The 12,767-nt window shown below is 40.9% G+C and overlaps 1 protein-coding gene across 2 annotated transcripts in view; it reads right to left on the bottom strand.

Moving 5' to 3' along the window:
* LOC128692800 (prestin-like) overlaps positions 1–12,767 on the bottom strand; it is a 268,729-nt gene that overhangs the window by 216,428 nt on the left and 39,534 nt on the right. For both annotated transcript variants that reach the window (XM_070090068.1, XM_070090069.1), the window contains exon 2: positions 10,017–10,161. In XM_070090068.1, coding sequence (XP_069946169.1) covers positions 10,017–10,131 — 115 coding nt within the window. In that variant the 5' untranslated portion in view covers positions 10,132–10,161. The remainder of the gene's footprint in view (positions 1–10,016; positions 10,162–12,767) is intronic.

The raw sequence follows: 12,767 nt of genomic DNA, 5'->3' as shown, positions 1-12,767 counted from the left end.
TGGATATTGCTGGTACTTTCGACAGAGTGTGGCACCAGGGCCCTTTCTCAAAACTGCAAGCATTGGGAATTGCAGGCTCTACGCTATGTCTCTTCAGTGATTACCTTCATGGTAGATCTCTAAGGGTAATGGAACAGAATCAGCAAGACATCCTGTTGGGGCAAATGTTCCACAAGGAAGTGTGCTGGGACCATTGTTATGGAATTTCAGTGCACTAGCCAATGAATGAAAATTAGCTCAGAGGCGTCCACACCACCGTATGTCCTTAGATGGTGGGTACATCTTGCTTGGCTGGATGCACCATAGTAAAGATTGTGTGGTCTAGTGGTCCAAAGCGTCATGCGTTTTCTCTCACCATGAGACGGGCCAAAACAGCATGGGTTCGACTCCATGGCTAGTGCAGTGTTGTTATTGATCAATACCACTTGTTCCGTGGGTATAATAATATAATATACTGTTTGTTGAGTATAGAATGAGAATAGAATGAAATTAGCTCAGAGGTGTCCACACCACCGTATGTCCTTAGATGGTGGGTACATCTAGCTTGGCTGGATGCACCATTGTTAAGGATTATGTGGTCTAAAGCGTCATGCATTTTCTCTCACAAGGAGGCGGGCCAAAGCAGCATGGGTTCGACTCCTTGGCTAGTGCAGTGTTGTTATTGATGAATACCACCTGTTCGTGGGCACAATAATATATATATATATATATATATATATATATATATGTATATATATATATATATATATATATATATATATATATATATATATGTCGTGCCGAATATGTAAAACTGGTCAATTAGCAAGAACTCATTTAAAATTAAGTTCTTTCTGAAATTTTCTTTTATACCTTTAAAGATATATATTTTTCATTAATGTTAATATATATATATATATATATATATATATATATATATATATATATAGGTAGTAGGTTGGTAGACAGCAACCGCCCAGGGAGGTACTACCGTCCTGCCAAGTGAGTGTAAAACGAAAGCCTGTAATTGTTTTACATGATGGTAGGATTGCTGGTGTCCTTTTTTCTGTCTCATGAACATGCAAGATTTCAGGTACGTCTTGCTACTTCTACTTACACTTAGGTCACACTACACATACATGTACAAGCACATATATACACACCCCTCTGGGTTTTCTTCTATTTTCTTTCTAGTTCTTATTCTTGTTTATTTCCTCTTATCTCCATGGGGAAGTGGAACAGAATTCTTCCTCCGTAAGCCATGCGTGTTGTAAGAGGCAACTAAAATGCCGGGAGCAAGGGGCTAGTAACCTCTTCTCCTGTATATATTACTAAATGTAAAAGGAGAAACTTTCGTTTTTCCTTTTGGGCCACCCCGCCTCGGTGGGATACGGCCGGTGTGTTGAAAGAAAGAAATATATATATATATATATATGTAATATATATATATATATTTATATACATATATGTATATATATATATATATATATATATATTATTTTTTATTATCACACTGGCCGATTCCTTGTAAAGTAAAAGGACACAAGTGCAACTAATGTGACATTTATTGTGGCAACGTTTCGCTCTCCAGGAGCTTTATCAAGCCATTACAAACAATACATGGACACAGAGGGTATATAAAGGCTCGGAGTGAGGTGAATACTAGTGAGGTACCATTTCGATGTTCACTAGTGGTAGTAGTAGTAGTAGTGGTAGTGACAAAAGTAATACAATACGGTAGAGCAATTAATTCGTACATGAGTAAAAGGATATAAAAGCTATTACTTGGGTAACATACAAATAGGTTGGACAAATATAAACTGGAATGAGGCAGCTTGTTTCAGTGTTCACTCTCTGTGCTTTGTGTAGTATAACAGGAGAGACTATGTGATGGCAGGGTTTACTGTTTTCAGGAGGATTCTTGCTAAGACTTCGGAGATGGTGAAGCTGCCGTTGTTTTGTTTAATTGTATTCGAAACAGCGATCAGTGCTGATTCAAGGCACTTGCGTGTGCGGAAATTAGTTTCTTTTATCACTAATTGGGCGTCTCTGAATTTCATAAGATGATTGGTGGAATTTCGGTGTTGTACACAGGCGTTGTTTAAGTTGTCGTTCCTACATGCGTATATGTGTTCATTGAGGCGGGTGTCGAGGTTTCTTGCTGTTTCACCTACGTAGATCTTGTCACAGCCTCCACAGGGTATAGTGTAAACTCCTGCATTGACTGGTTTGTGGTGCTTGGGTTTTGTCCTGGTTAGATCCTTTATTGAAGTGGTAGAAGCGATGGCGACTCTGGTGTTAGCTTGTGAAAGTACTTTTGAGACGTTTAGTGCAACCTGGCTGTTGGGAAGAATTATAACTTTGTTGGGAGCGGTGTTGATGCGTGGAGAATTGTTGATCTGAAGAGCTCTTTTCTTGCAGTCTTTGATGAAAAAAGAAGGAAATTGTAACTCAGTGAATGTTTGGTGAATGTAAGTACATTCCTCGTCAAGAAACTCAGGACTACAAATTCGGTATGCTCTTAGGAAAAACCCGATGATGATGCCTCTTTTGGTCTTGGTATCTTGACTGGAATAGAAGTGTGTGAGATCATTTTTATTGGTGGGTTTCCGATAAACTTGAAATCTTAGGTTGTTGTCTACTTTGTGAATGAGGACGTCGAGGAAAGGTAGCTTGTCATTGGACTCTTCTTCTAGTGTAAACTGAATCGCTGGTTCAACTGCGTTGAGCCTTGCCTGAAGATCCCGTACATCAAAACGTTTTGGAGTTATTACGAGGACATCGTCCACGTAAGGTAACCAAGTGACGCTTGAAGGGATGATGTTGGCGAAGTGTTCGGACTCTAGGTGTTCCATGTATAAGTTGGCTAGGACGGCACTTATTGGGGACCCCATTCCCATGCCGTAGGTTTGTTTGTAGAGCTTGTTATTGAAGGAAAAACAGTTGAAGTTAACACAGAGTTCAATCAAGTCAACAAAATCTCCGGGAGGTAAAGGAAGATTAAGGTCCTGGTTGACTTTACGTCGTAGAACCTCGATGGCTTTTTTGGTAGGTACTTTAGTGAAGAGGGAAGTCACATCCAAACTGCTTAGTTTCTTGTTACGGATGGAGAGGTTACGGATGCGGTTGAGAAGGTCGCCTGAGTGTTTAAGATGAGCGGGGCTGATGGTCCCCAGAAGGCAGGAAAGATGTTTGGCAAGAACTCCGGCTAGTTTGTGTGGAGCACTGCCTATTCCTGACGTGATTGGTCTGAGAGGAATATTGTGTTTATGGGTCTTGGGTAAACCATACATGTGTGCTGGTTTAGGGTTGCTTGGTAACAAGTACAGAAGTTTCTTCCCTTCTCTAGTGCGTTTGAGTATTTGTCTGGTTTTGTATAGAAAGTCTTTGGTGAGCGTCTCCCACTGTTGAGTGCTGATGGGTTCGTATGTAGATTGATCATTCAAAAGGTCCATCATTTTAGTGTTGTAGTCACTGGTGTTGAGTATGACGACTCCACCTCCTTTGTCAGCGGTGGTGACGATAATGTTGGGGTCGTTGGCGAGGTCCTTAAGGGCAGTGATGTATCTTCTAGGAAGATTAGAAGAAGAAGGTTCACATAAAGCTGCAGTGAGAAGGCCCTGTATATAACCCTTCTGGAAGTTGCTGTCACTGTGTCTATGGTTCCTGGTAACAAGATTGAGTTGATAGTTAGGTTTGCGTATGTTGGTGGTAAATTTGAGTCCCAGACTCAGTGCTTGTTTCTCGTAGTCGGTTAAGGTGCGTGACGATAAGTTGTTTATCAGGGATTCGCGTCCCATTTCCTTCCATCGACTGTTAGTGCAGAGGTACTGAAGTTTGCGATTGAGTTTGATCTTCTGTTGGAGGTTAGCTGTGGTGACTGTGCTGAGAATATGCTCAGCAGTGTGTTGGTCAATCTGAAGACTGGTCCTCATATTCCTTGCAGTTTCAAAGGTTTCCTTAGCGATGTTAGAAAGTTCTTCGGCACATTCAGTTAAGTAAGCTTGGGTAGCTGGAGAGTAGGGGTGCTTGGAGTTGGAGAGTTGTGCAGGAGTAGACTTAGGGATCACCTTCTCTGCCAGGCAATCTTGTAGGAAGTTGTGTCTGTTGCGATAGCTGTGAGCACGAAGAAGGGTGTCCAAATAACGTCTGCATGAAATGTCCATTATGTTGCGGTGTCCGACAGATTGTAATAAAGTTGGTAGAATTACCGACAATATGTAAAGTAAAAGGACACAAGTGCAACTAATGTGATACATCACTGCCCTTAAGGACCTCGCCAACGACCCCAACATTATCGTCACCACCGCCGACAAAGGAGGTGGAGTCGTCATACTCAACACCAGTGACTACAACACTAAAATGATGGACCTTTTGAATGATCAATCTACATACGAACCCATCAGCACTCAACAGTGGGAGACGCTCACCAAAGACTTTCTATACAAAACCAGACAAATACTCAAACGCACTAGAGAAGGGAAGAAACTTCTGTACTTGTTACCAAGCAACCCTAAACCAGCACACATGTATGGTTTACCCAAGACCCATAAACACAATATTCCTCTCAGACCAATCACATCAGGAATAGGCAGTGCTCCACACAAACTAGCCGGAGTTCTTGCCAAACATCTTTCCTGCCTTCTGGGGACCAACAGCCCCGCTCATCTTAAACACTCAGGCGACCTTCTCAACCGCATCCGTAACCTCTCCATCCATAACAAGAAACTAAGCAGTTTGGATGTGACTTCCCTCTTCACAAAAGTACCTACCAAAAAAGCCATCGAGGTTCTACGACGTAAAGTCAACCAGGACCTTAATCTTCCTTTACCTCCCGGAGATTTTGTTGACTTGATTGAACTCTGTGTTAACTTCAACTGTTTTTCCTTCAATAACAAGCTCTACAAACAAACCTACGGCATGGGAATGGGGTCCCCAATAAGTGCCGTCCTAGCCAACTTATACATGGAACACCTAGAGTCCGAACACTTCGCCAACATCATCCCTTCAAGCGTCACTTGGTTACCTTACGTGGACGATGTCCTCGTAATAACTCCAAAACGTTTTGATGTACGGGATCTTCAGGCAAGGCTCAACGCAGTTGAACCAGCGATTCAGTTTACACTAGAAGAAGAGTCCAATGACAAGCTACCTTTCCTCGACGTCCTCATTCACAAAGTAGACAACAACCTAAGATTTCAAGTTTATCGGAAACCCACCAATAAAAATGATCTCACACACTTCTATTCCAGTCAAGATACCAAGACCAAAAGAGGCATCATCATCGGGTTTTTCCTAAGAGCATACCGAATTTGTAGTCCTGAGTTTCTTGCACTAAACGTCTCAAAAGTACTTTCACAAGCTAACACCAGAGTCGCCATCGCTTCTACCACTTCAATAAAGGATCTAACCAGGACAAAACCCAAGCACCACGAACCAGTCAATGCAGGAGTTTACACTATACCCTGTGGAGGCTGTGACAAGATCTACGTAGGTGAAACAGCCAGAAACCTCGACACCCGCCTCAATGAACACATTTACGCATGTAGGAACGATAACCTGAACAACGCCTGTGTACAACACCGAAATTCCACCAATCATCTCATGAAATTCAGAGACGCCCAATTAGTGATCAAAGAAACTAATTTCCGCAGACGCAAGTGCCTCGAATCAGCACTGATCGCTGTTTCGAATACAATTAAACAAAACAACGGCAGCTTCACCATCTCCGAAGTCTTAGCAAGAATCCTTCTGAAAACAGTAAACCCTGCCATCACATAGTCTCTCCTGTTATACTACACAAAGCACAGAGAGTGAACACTGAAACAAGCTGCCTCATTCCAGTCTATATTTGTCCAACCTATTTTTATGTTACCCAAGTAATAGCTTTTATATCCTTTTACTAATGTACGAATTAATTGCTCTACCATATTGTATTACTTTTGTCACTACCACTACTACTACTACTACCACTAGTGAACATCGAAATGGTACCTCACTAGTATTCACCTCACTCTGAGCCTTTATATACCCTCTGTGTCCATGTATTGTTTGTAATGGCTTGATAAAGCTCCTGGAGAGCGAAACGTTGCCACAATAAATGTCACATTAGTTGCACTTGTGTCCTTTTACTTTACATATTGTCGGTAATTCTACCAACTTATCCACGCCTCTTGCCAAGACCCTCGCATTTACTTCTCTTACAACCCCATCAATAAATATATTAAACAACCACGGTGACATCACACATCCTTGTCTAAGGCCTACTTTTACTGGGAAATAATTTCCCTCTTTCCTACATACTCTAACTTGAGCCTCACTATCCTCGTAAAAACTCTTCACTGCTTTCAGTAACCTACCTCCTACACCATACACCTGCAACATCTGCCACATTGCCCCCCTATCCACCCTGTCATACGCCTTTTCCAAATCCATAAATGCCACAAAGACCTCTTTAGCCTTATCTAAATACTGTTCACTTATATGTTTCACTGTAAACACCTGGTCCACACACCCCCTACCTTTCCTAAAGCCTCCTTGTTCATCTGGTATCCTATTCTCCGTCTTACTCTTAATTCTTTCAATAATAACTCTACCATACACTTTGCCAGGTATACTCAACAGACTTATCCCTCTACAATTTTTGCACTCTATTTTATCCCCTTTGCCTTTATACAAAGGAACTATGCATGCTCTCTGCCAATCCCTAGGTACCTTACCCTCTTCCATACATTTATTAAATAACTGCACAAACCACTCCAAAACTATATCCCCACCTGCTTTTAACATTTCTATCTTTATCCCATCAATCCCGGCTGCCTTACCCCCTTTCATTTTACCTACTGCCTCACGAACTTCCCCCACACTCATAACTGGCTCTTCCTCACTCCTACAAGATGTTGTTCCTCCTTGCCCTATACACAAAATCACAGCTTCCCTATCTTCATCAACATTTAACAATTCCTCAAAATATTCCCTCCATCTTCCCAATACCTCTAACTCTCCATTTAATAACTCTCCTCTCCTATTTTTAACTGACAAATCCATTTGTTCTCTAGGCTTTCTTAACTTGTTAATCTCACTCCAAAACTTTTTCTTATTTTCAACAAAATTTGTTGATAACATCTCACCCACTCTCTCATTTGCTGTCTTGTTACATTGCTTCACCACTCTCTTAACCTCTCTCTTTTTCTCCATATACTCTTCCCTCCTTGCATCACTTCTACTTTGTAAAAACTTCTCATATGCTAACTTTTTCTCTCTTACTACTCTCTTCACATTATCATTCCACCAATCGCTCCTCTTCCCTCCCGCACCCACTTTCCTGTAACCACAAACTTCTGCTGAACACTCTAACACTACATTTTTAAACCTACCCCATACCTCTTCGATCCCATTGACTATGCTCTCATTAGCCCATCTATCCTCCAATAGCTTTTTATATCTTACCCTAACTGCCTCCTCTTTTAGTTTATAAACCTTCACCTCTCTCTTCACTGATGCTTCTATTCTCCTTGTATCCCATCTACCTTTTACTCTCAGTGTAGCTACAACTAGAAAGTGATCTGATATATCTGTGGCCCCTCTATAAACATGTACATCCTGAAGTCTACTCAACAGTCTTTTATCTACCAATACATAATCCAACAAACTACTGTCATTTCGCCCTACATCATATCTTGTATACTTATTTATCCTCTTTTTCTTAAAATATGTATTACCTATAACCAAACCCCTTTCTATACAAAGTTCAATCAAAGGGCTCCCATTATCATTTACACCTGGCACCCCAAACTTACCTACCACACCCTCTCTAAAAGTTTCTCCTACTTTAGCATTCAGGTCCCCTACCACAATTACTCTCTCATTTGGTTCAAAGGCTCCTATACATTCACTTAACATCTCGCAAAATCTCTCTCTCTCCTCTGCATTCCTCTCTTCTCCAGGTGCATACACGCTTATTATGACCCACTTCTCGCATCCAACCTTTACTTTAATCCACATAATTCTTGAATTTACACATTCATATTCTCTTTTCTCCTTCCATAACTGATCATTCAACATTACTGCTACCCCTTCCTTTGCTCTAACTCTCTCAGATACTCCAGATTTAATCCCATTTATTTCCCCCCACCGAAACTCCCCTACCCCCTTCAGCTTTGTTTCGCTTAGGGCCAGGACATCCAACTTCTTTTCATTCATAACATCAGCAATCATCTCTTTCTTGTCATCCGCACTACATCCACGCACATTTAAGCATCCCAGTTTTATAAAGTTTTTCTTCTTCTCTTTTTTAGTAAGTGTCTACAGGAGAAGGGGTTACTAGCCCATTGCTCCCGGCATTTTAGTCGCCTCATACGACACGCATGGCTTACGGAGGAAAGATTCTTTTCCACTTCCCCATGGACAATAGAAGAAATAAAGAGGAACAAGAGCTATTTAGAAAAATGAGAAAAACCTAGATGTATGTATATATATATGCATGTGCGTGTCTGTGAAGTGTGACCAAAGTGTAAGTAGGAGTAGCAAGATATCCCTGTTATCTAGCGTGTTTATGAGACAGAAAAAGAAAACAGCAATCCTACCATCATGCAAAACAGTTGCAGATTTCTGTTTCACAGTCATCTGGCAGGACGGTAGTACTTCCCTGGGTGGTTGCTGTCTACCAACCTACTACCTATATATATATATATATATATATATATATATATATATATATATATATATATATATATATATATATATATATATATATATATATATATATATATATATATATATATATATATAACAACACTGCACTACCCAAGGATTTGAACCCATGTTGTACTGGCCCGCCATTATGAGCATGAACCACATGATGCATTAACCCACAGGACCACCCAATCCTACAAGTACCAAGCACCCAGCCAAGCTAGATGTGTTACTCTTGGTCCGAGGACATACGGAGGTGTGGGAGCTCTCAAGCTAATTTTAGTCTCATCCCTGTTTGGTGTACTAGCCTACGAGCAGCATATATGCATTATTGTAACTGCAATTGCAATTGTAATTGTCCTGTGGGTTAAGGCGTCATGTGGTTCTCGCTCACAATGGCGGGCTAGTACAACATGGGTTTGAATTCTTGGCTAGTGCAGTGTTGTTATTGATCAGTACCACTCGTTCGTGATTATAATAATGCATATATGCAGCTCATAGGCTTGTACACCAATGAAGGCTTGAAACTTCCCACAACTCTATATGTCCTCGGACCTACAGTAACACACCTAGCTTGGCTGGGTGCTTGGTTCTTGTAAGATTGGGTGCTCCTGTGGTTTAATGCGTCATGTGGTTCTCGCTCACATTGGCGGACCAGTACAACATGGGTTCGAATCCTTGATCAATACCACTCGTTCGTATATAGGTCCTTTTTGACAACTAATAAATACTAATAACTTTTGTTTCTGGTACTTAGGCTCCCTATAGAAAAGAGTGGACCCTTAACTCCCAGTTATGTGCACGCCTGAAGCTAATGTACCTGACCAAACCACAATTAGGTGGGATACTCGCTTGTCTGGCGGCAAGCGTCTTGGTGAGTTGCTTCGTAACTCTGCCGTCGAAGTCGTACTGAACTATCCTGTTTCTTGTTATTTTATGTTTTCTCACTCACTGCAATGCTTCCTTTGCTGCTAACCTACTGCTACCTTCTGGCTTTACACTTATCTCACTCATTATGAAGTCACCAATTGTCCTGCTGTTATTTAGAGCTATATGATGAGAATTGGCAACACGGGTGCCTGCCTGGTAGGCCTCCTGACCATCTCTCAATATGGGAACTTTCAAATTTTCTATAAAAATTGTGGTCCTTCCCAGACATTACTCACTTTGGAAACTTTGTTTCAAAAGGTGTGTGTTTGTTCAGTAACCCTGTCACGTTCACTGACATCTGCTAGTTCCTAAATAAGCCCTACTGTTGTTGCTACACTCGTGACTGCGACGGTGACCGTGACTGTACTACTGTGTTGGAGTGTGTGTGTGTTTGAGTAGCGATTATACTTTACCGAGCTTATCTGGTGGGTAGTAGTGGTATTTGCTGGCTAGTTGCTTAACACCGTGTGCTGACTGGACAACAGACACCTCAGGCTCGCCAACTTGACTCTCAATGTGATCCATCATTATGATCTGGTGCCACAAGCCCAGACCTCACTGAAAGAAAGGTATAATGCTCCCTTCAGACACTTAAGTTTAATAAAGTTTAATATATTATTTTAAATTGAAAAGCTTTTATGAAAAAATGGTTCATCAATTCAATTATAGCTTATAATCTTAGATGTATATTTATTAAAGTATATACCAACAATACAATTAAACATTCTTATATTATGGTCTCGTGCTCAGTAAACTGAGGATAAAGTCTCCACTATATCTTGCACTGAGTGCCACACATTAGTTTAGCGTTTAACATAATAATAATAATAATAATAATAATAATAATAATAATAATAATAATAATAATAATAATAAAAATAATTACAATAACACACTGTGGCATACAAAGAGTATGTTACAATTTATTTGGCGTATGTCACACTCCCATATAGGTTGCTTCCCAATTAGCAAACCGGGCGCTATGGGTTTAACAATCGATAGGGTACCCATCGTTAAATCAGTACCTTGGTTCATTGACCAATCACAGGCAAGCCCACCAAAGCTGGGTGGGCTTGCCAATGCAGTAAGCATTGGCAGACTTGCCTATGTGCTGGTTGAGTACAGTACACTCTGGTTTGGCATATTATTCTTTCCGTACATAGTGCACATACCTGTAAATAGTGGGGTGAAGGTAAATATACATTATAGTCTACTGCTGAGTTTGCTCCATTTCCCATTACGACCAGGTCTCACAGGCCATTTATTACTTGTGTTCGTAATTTACACGCTAGAACACACAACTGCTGGTTAGGGGAAATGGGTCATATATTTTGTCTAAATGACTTAGAGGTGGTAAATTAGTTGATTAATTATGAGTGTACACAGAAATTAGTAACATATAAGAGGGTATTTGCCTAGTTATTCTTTGCTGACGGATAATTTTTTAATATCTTCCTAATTGCTGACAAAGCTGTATATTTTCTTCTGGTTAAGTATTATTCTTCAAAAATATATGTAAAATATTTATGCAAGGCATCTAGTTGCAAATCTTGAATTACAGTGGAATATTCGAGACCTCTGGAGTAAACGGGGTGGGATTAAGTTGTTGCTCTCTCAGTTTTCTCCTGTACGTGTCTGTTTACAAGAGCCAAAATTACACTCCGTCCTGTTTTGGGCTATGACTTATTGCATTCACCAGATCCTTAACCTATGGGACATTTAATCAAAGTGTACTTCTTGTGCTCGCCGGTTTACCACATTCTCAGATCATTGTTCATTCTTCGCTGTTTTACACTGCGGTCCGTATCTACTTGAAGAAGTCGTATACATTCTTCTCTCTGTATCTTTCTCCTCAGCTATTATCTATTCAAGATGTTGCTTTTCTGGTTTCTTCCCTACTTTCTCCTCATCTCCTCCTACTAGGTGATTTTAATGCTCCATTTTCTCTGGGAAGGGTCTCTCTCACTGTGACTGTGAGGCTTTTTCACTTCTCTTTTCATCTTGCTTTAAATACGGACACCCCCAAACATTTTGACCCTCGCACACAAACTCTGATTGCATGGATATCTCTATTTGTTCCTCTTCAAATGCTTTCAACTTTACCTGGTCTGTGATTCCAAATTTACATGATAACGATAATTTTTTTATCCTTCTTACTTCCCATTCATATTCTCGACCTCGGTGTAGCCCACGGGAGCTACATTAATTACGTCAAACCGTTTTTGGTGAGGAACCTTCTCCTTTGCCCTCCCCTGATGAGGTGCAACACTTATTTAAGACTTCTGTCAAAACCGCAGTTTAAAGACACTCCCCAGACATGCGTACCTTGGTGGTCTTCTGCTTGTGCTCGTGCAGTGCGTTTGAAACGTGCTGTGTGGGGCCGTTATCGTTACGGAGCGGTTCCTTGATTGTAAAAGAGCAACGGCGGTTGCTAGACGTATAATCTGTGAAGCGAAATTAATTTATTAGCGTGATTTTGTTTTTACCGTCACTTCCACTTCCTCTATGAGTGCAGTTTGGACAAATGTACGGAAATTGAGTGGCAGTTTTCTCCAGACCTTGCTGCCGTTCTTAGGGTTACCAGTGTCAGCATTGCAGACCTTGCTGAAGTTGCCACAGCAATTGTTTATCATCTTGTCTGTATATCTCAGGGCCTTCAGCTGTGTCCCTTGTTTCTTTCAACCAAAGCTGCCAGAGAGTTAACGTCTTCAGATTTTTTCTGGCATAGAATTGTCGAGCGTCAGCACCTGGACCTGATGGCATTCATATTTGTATGCTTTAACATTTACATCGGACGACCCTCGTGTCCTCTTGCGTCTCTTTAAATTTGTTTGGTGACAACAGGTTCTTCCTCGTTCATGGAAAACTGCCTTTCTGCCTTTCCATAATCCGGGTACTTCGGGCCATGAGGCCTCCCACTCTCGACTCATTGTTCTAGTAGTTTGCAAGTTGCTGAAACGTCTGGTAAACAGACGTTTAGTGTGGTATTTGGAGTCAATGGTCTTTCCACTCGCCAATTTGGCTTTCCTAAGGGCCGATCCACTATCGATCCCTTACTCCTTTTAGATACCTATGTTCGTAATGCATTTGCGAGAAACCACTTGGTTATCACAGTCGTATTCGATCTTGAAAAGGATACGTCACTGCCTGGTGATAAAAAATTT

Source organism: Cherax quadricarinatus, chromosome 30 (assembly GCF_038502225.1).
Source record: "Cherax quadricarinatus isolate ZL_2023a chromosome 30, ASM3850222v1, whole genome shotgun sequence".
NCBI lineage: Eukaryota > Metazoa > Arthropoda > Malacostraca > Decapoda > Parastacidae > Cherax > Cherax quadricarinatus.
Note: the sequence above shows the minus strand (reverse complement) of the source record. Positions and strands in the feature narration are given on the sequence as shown.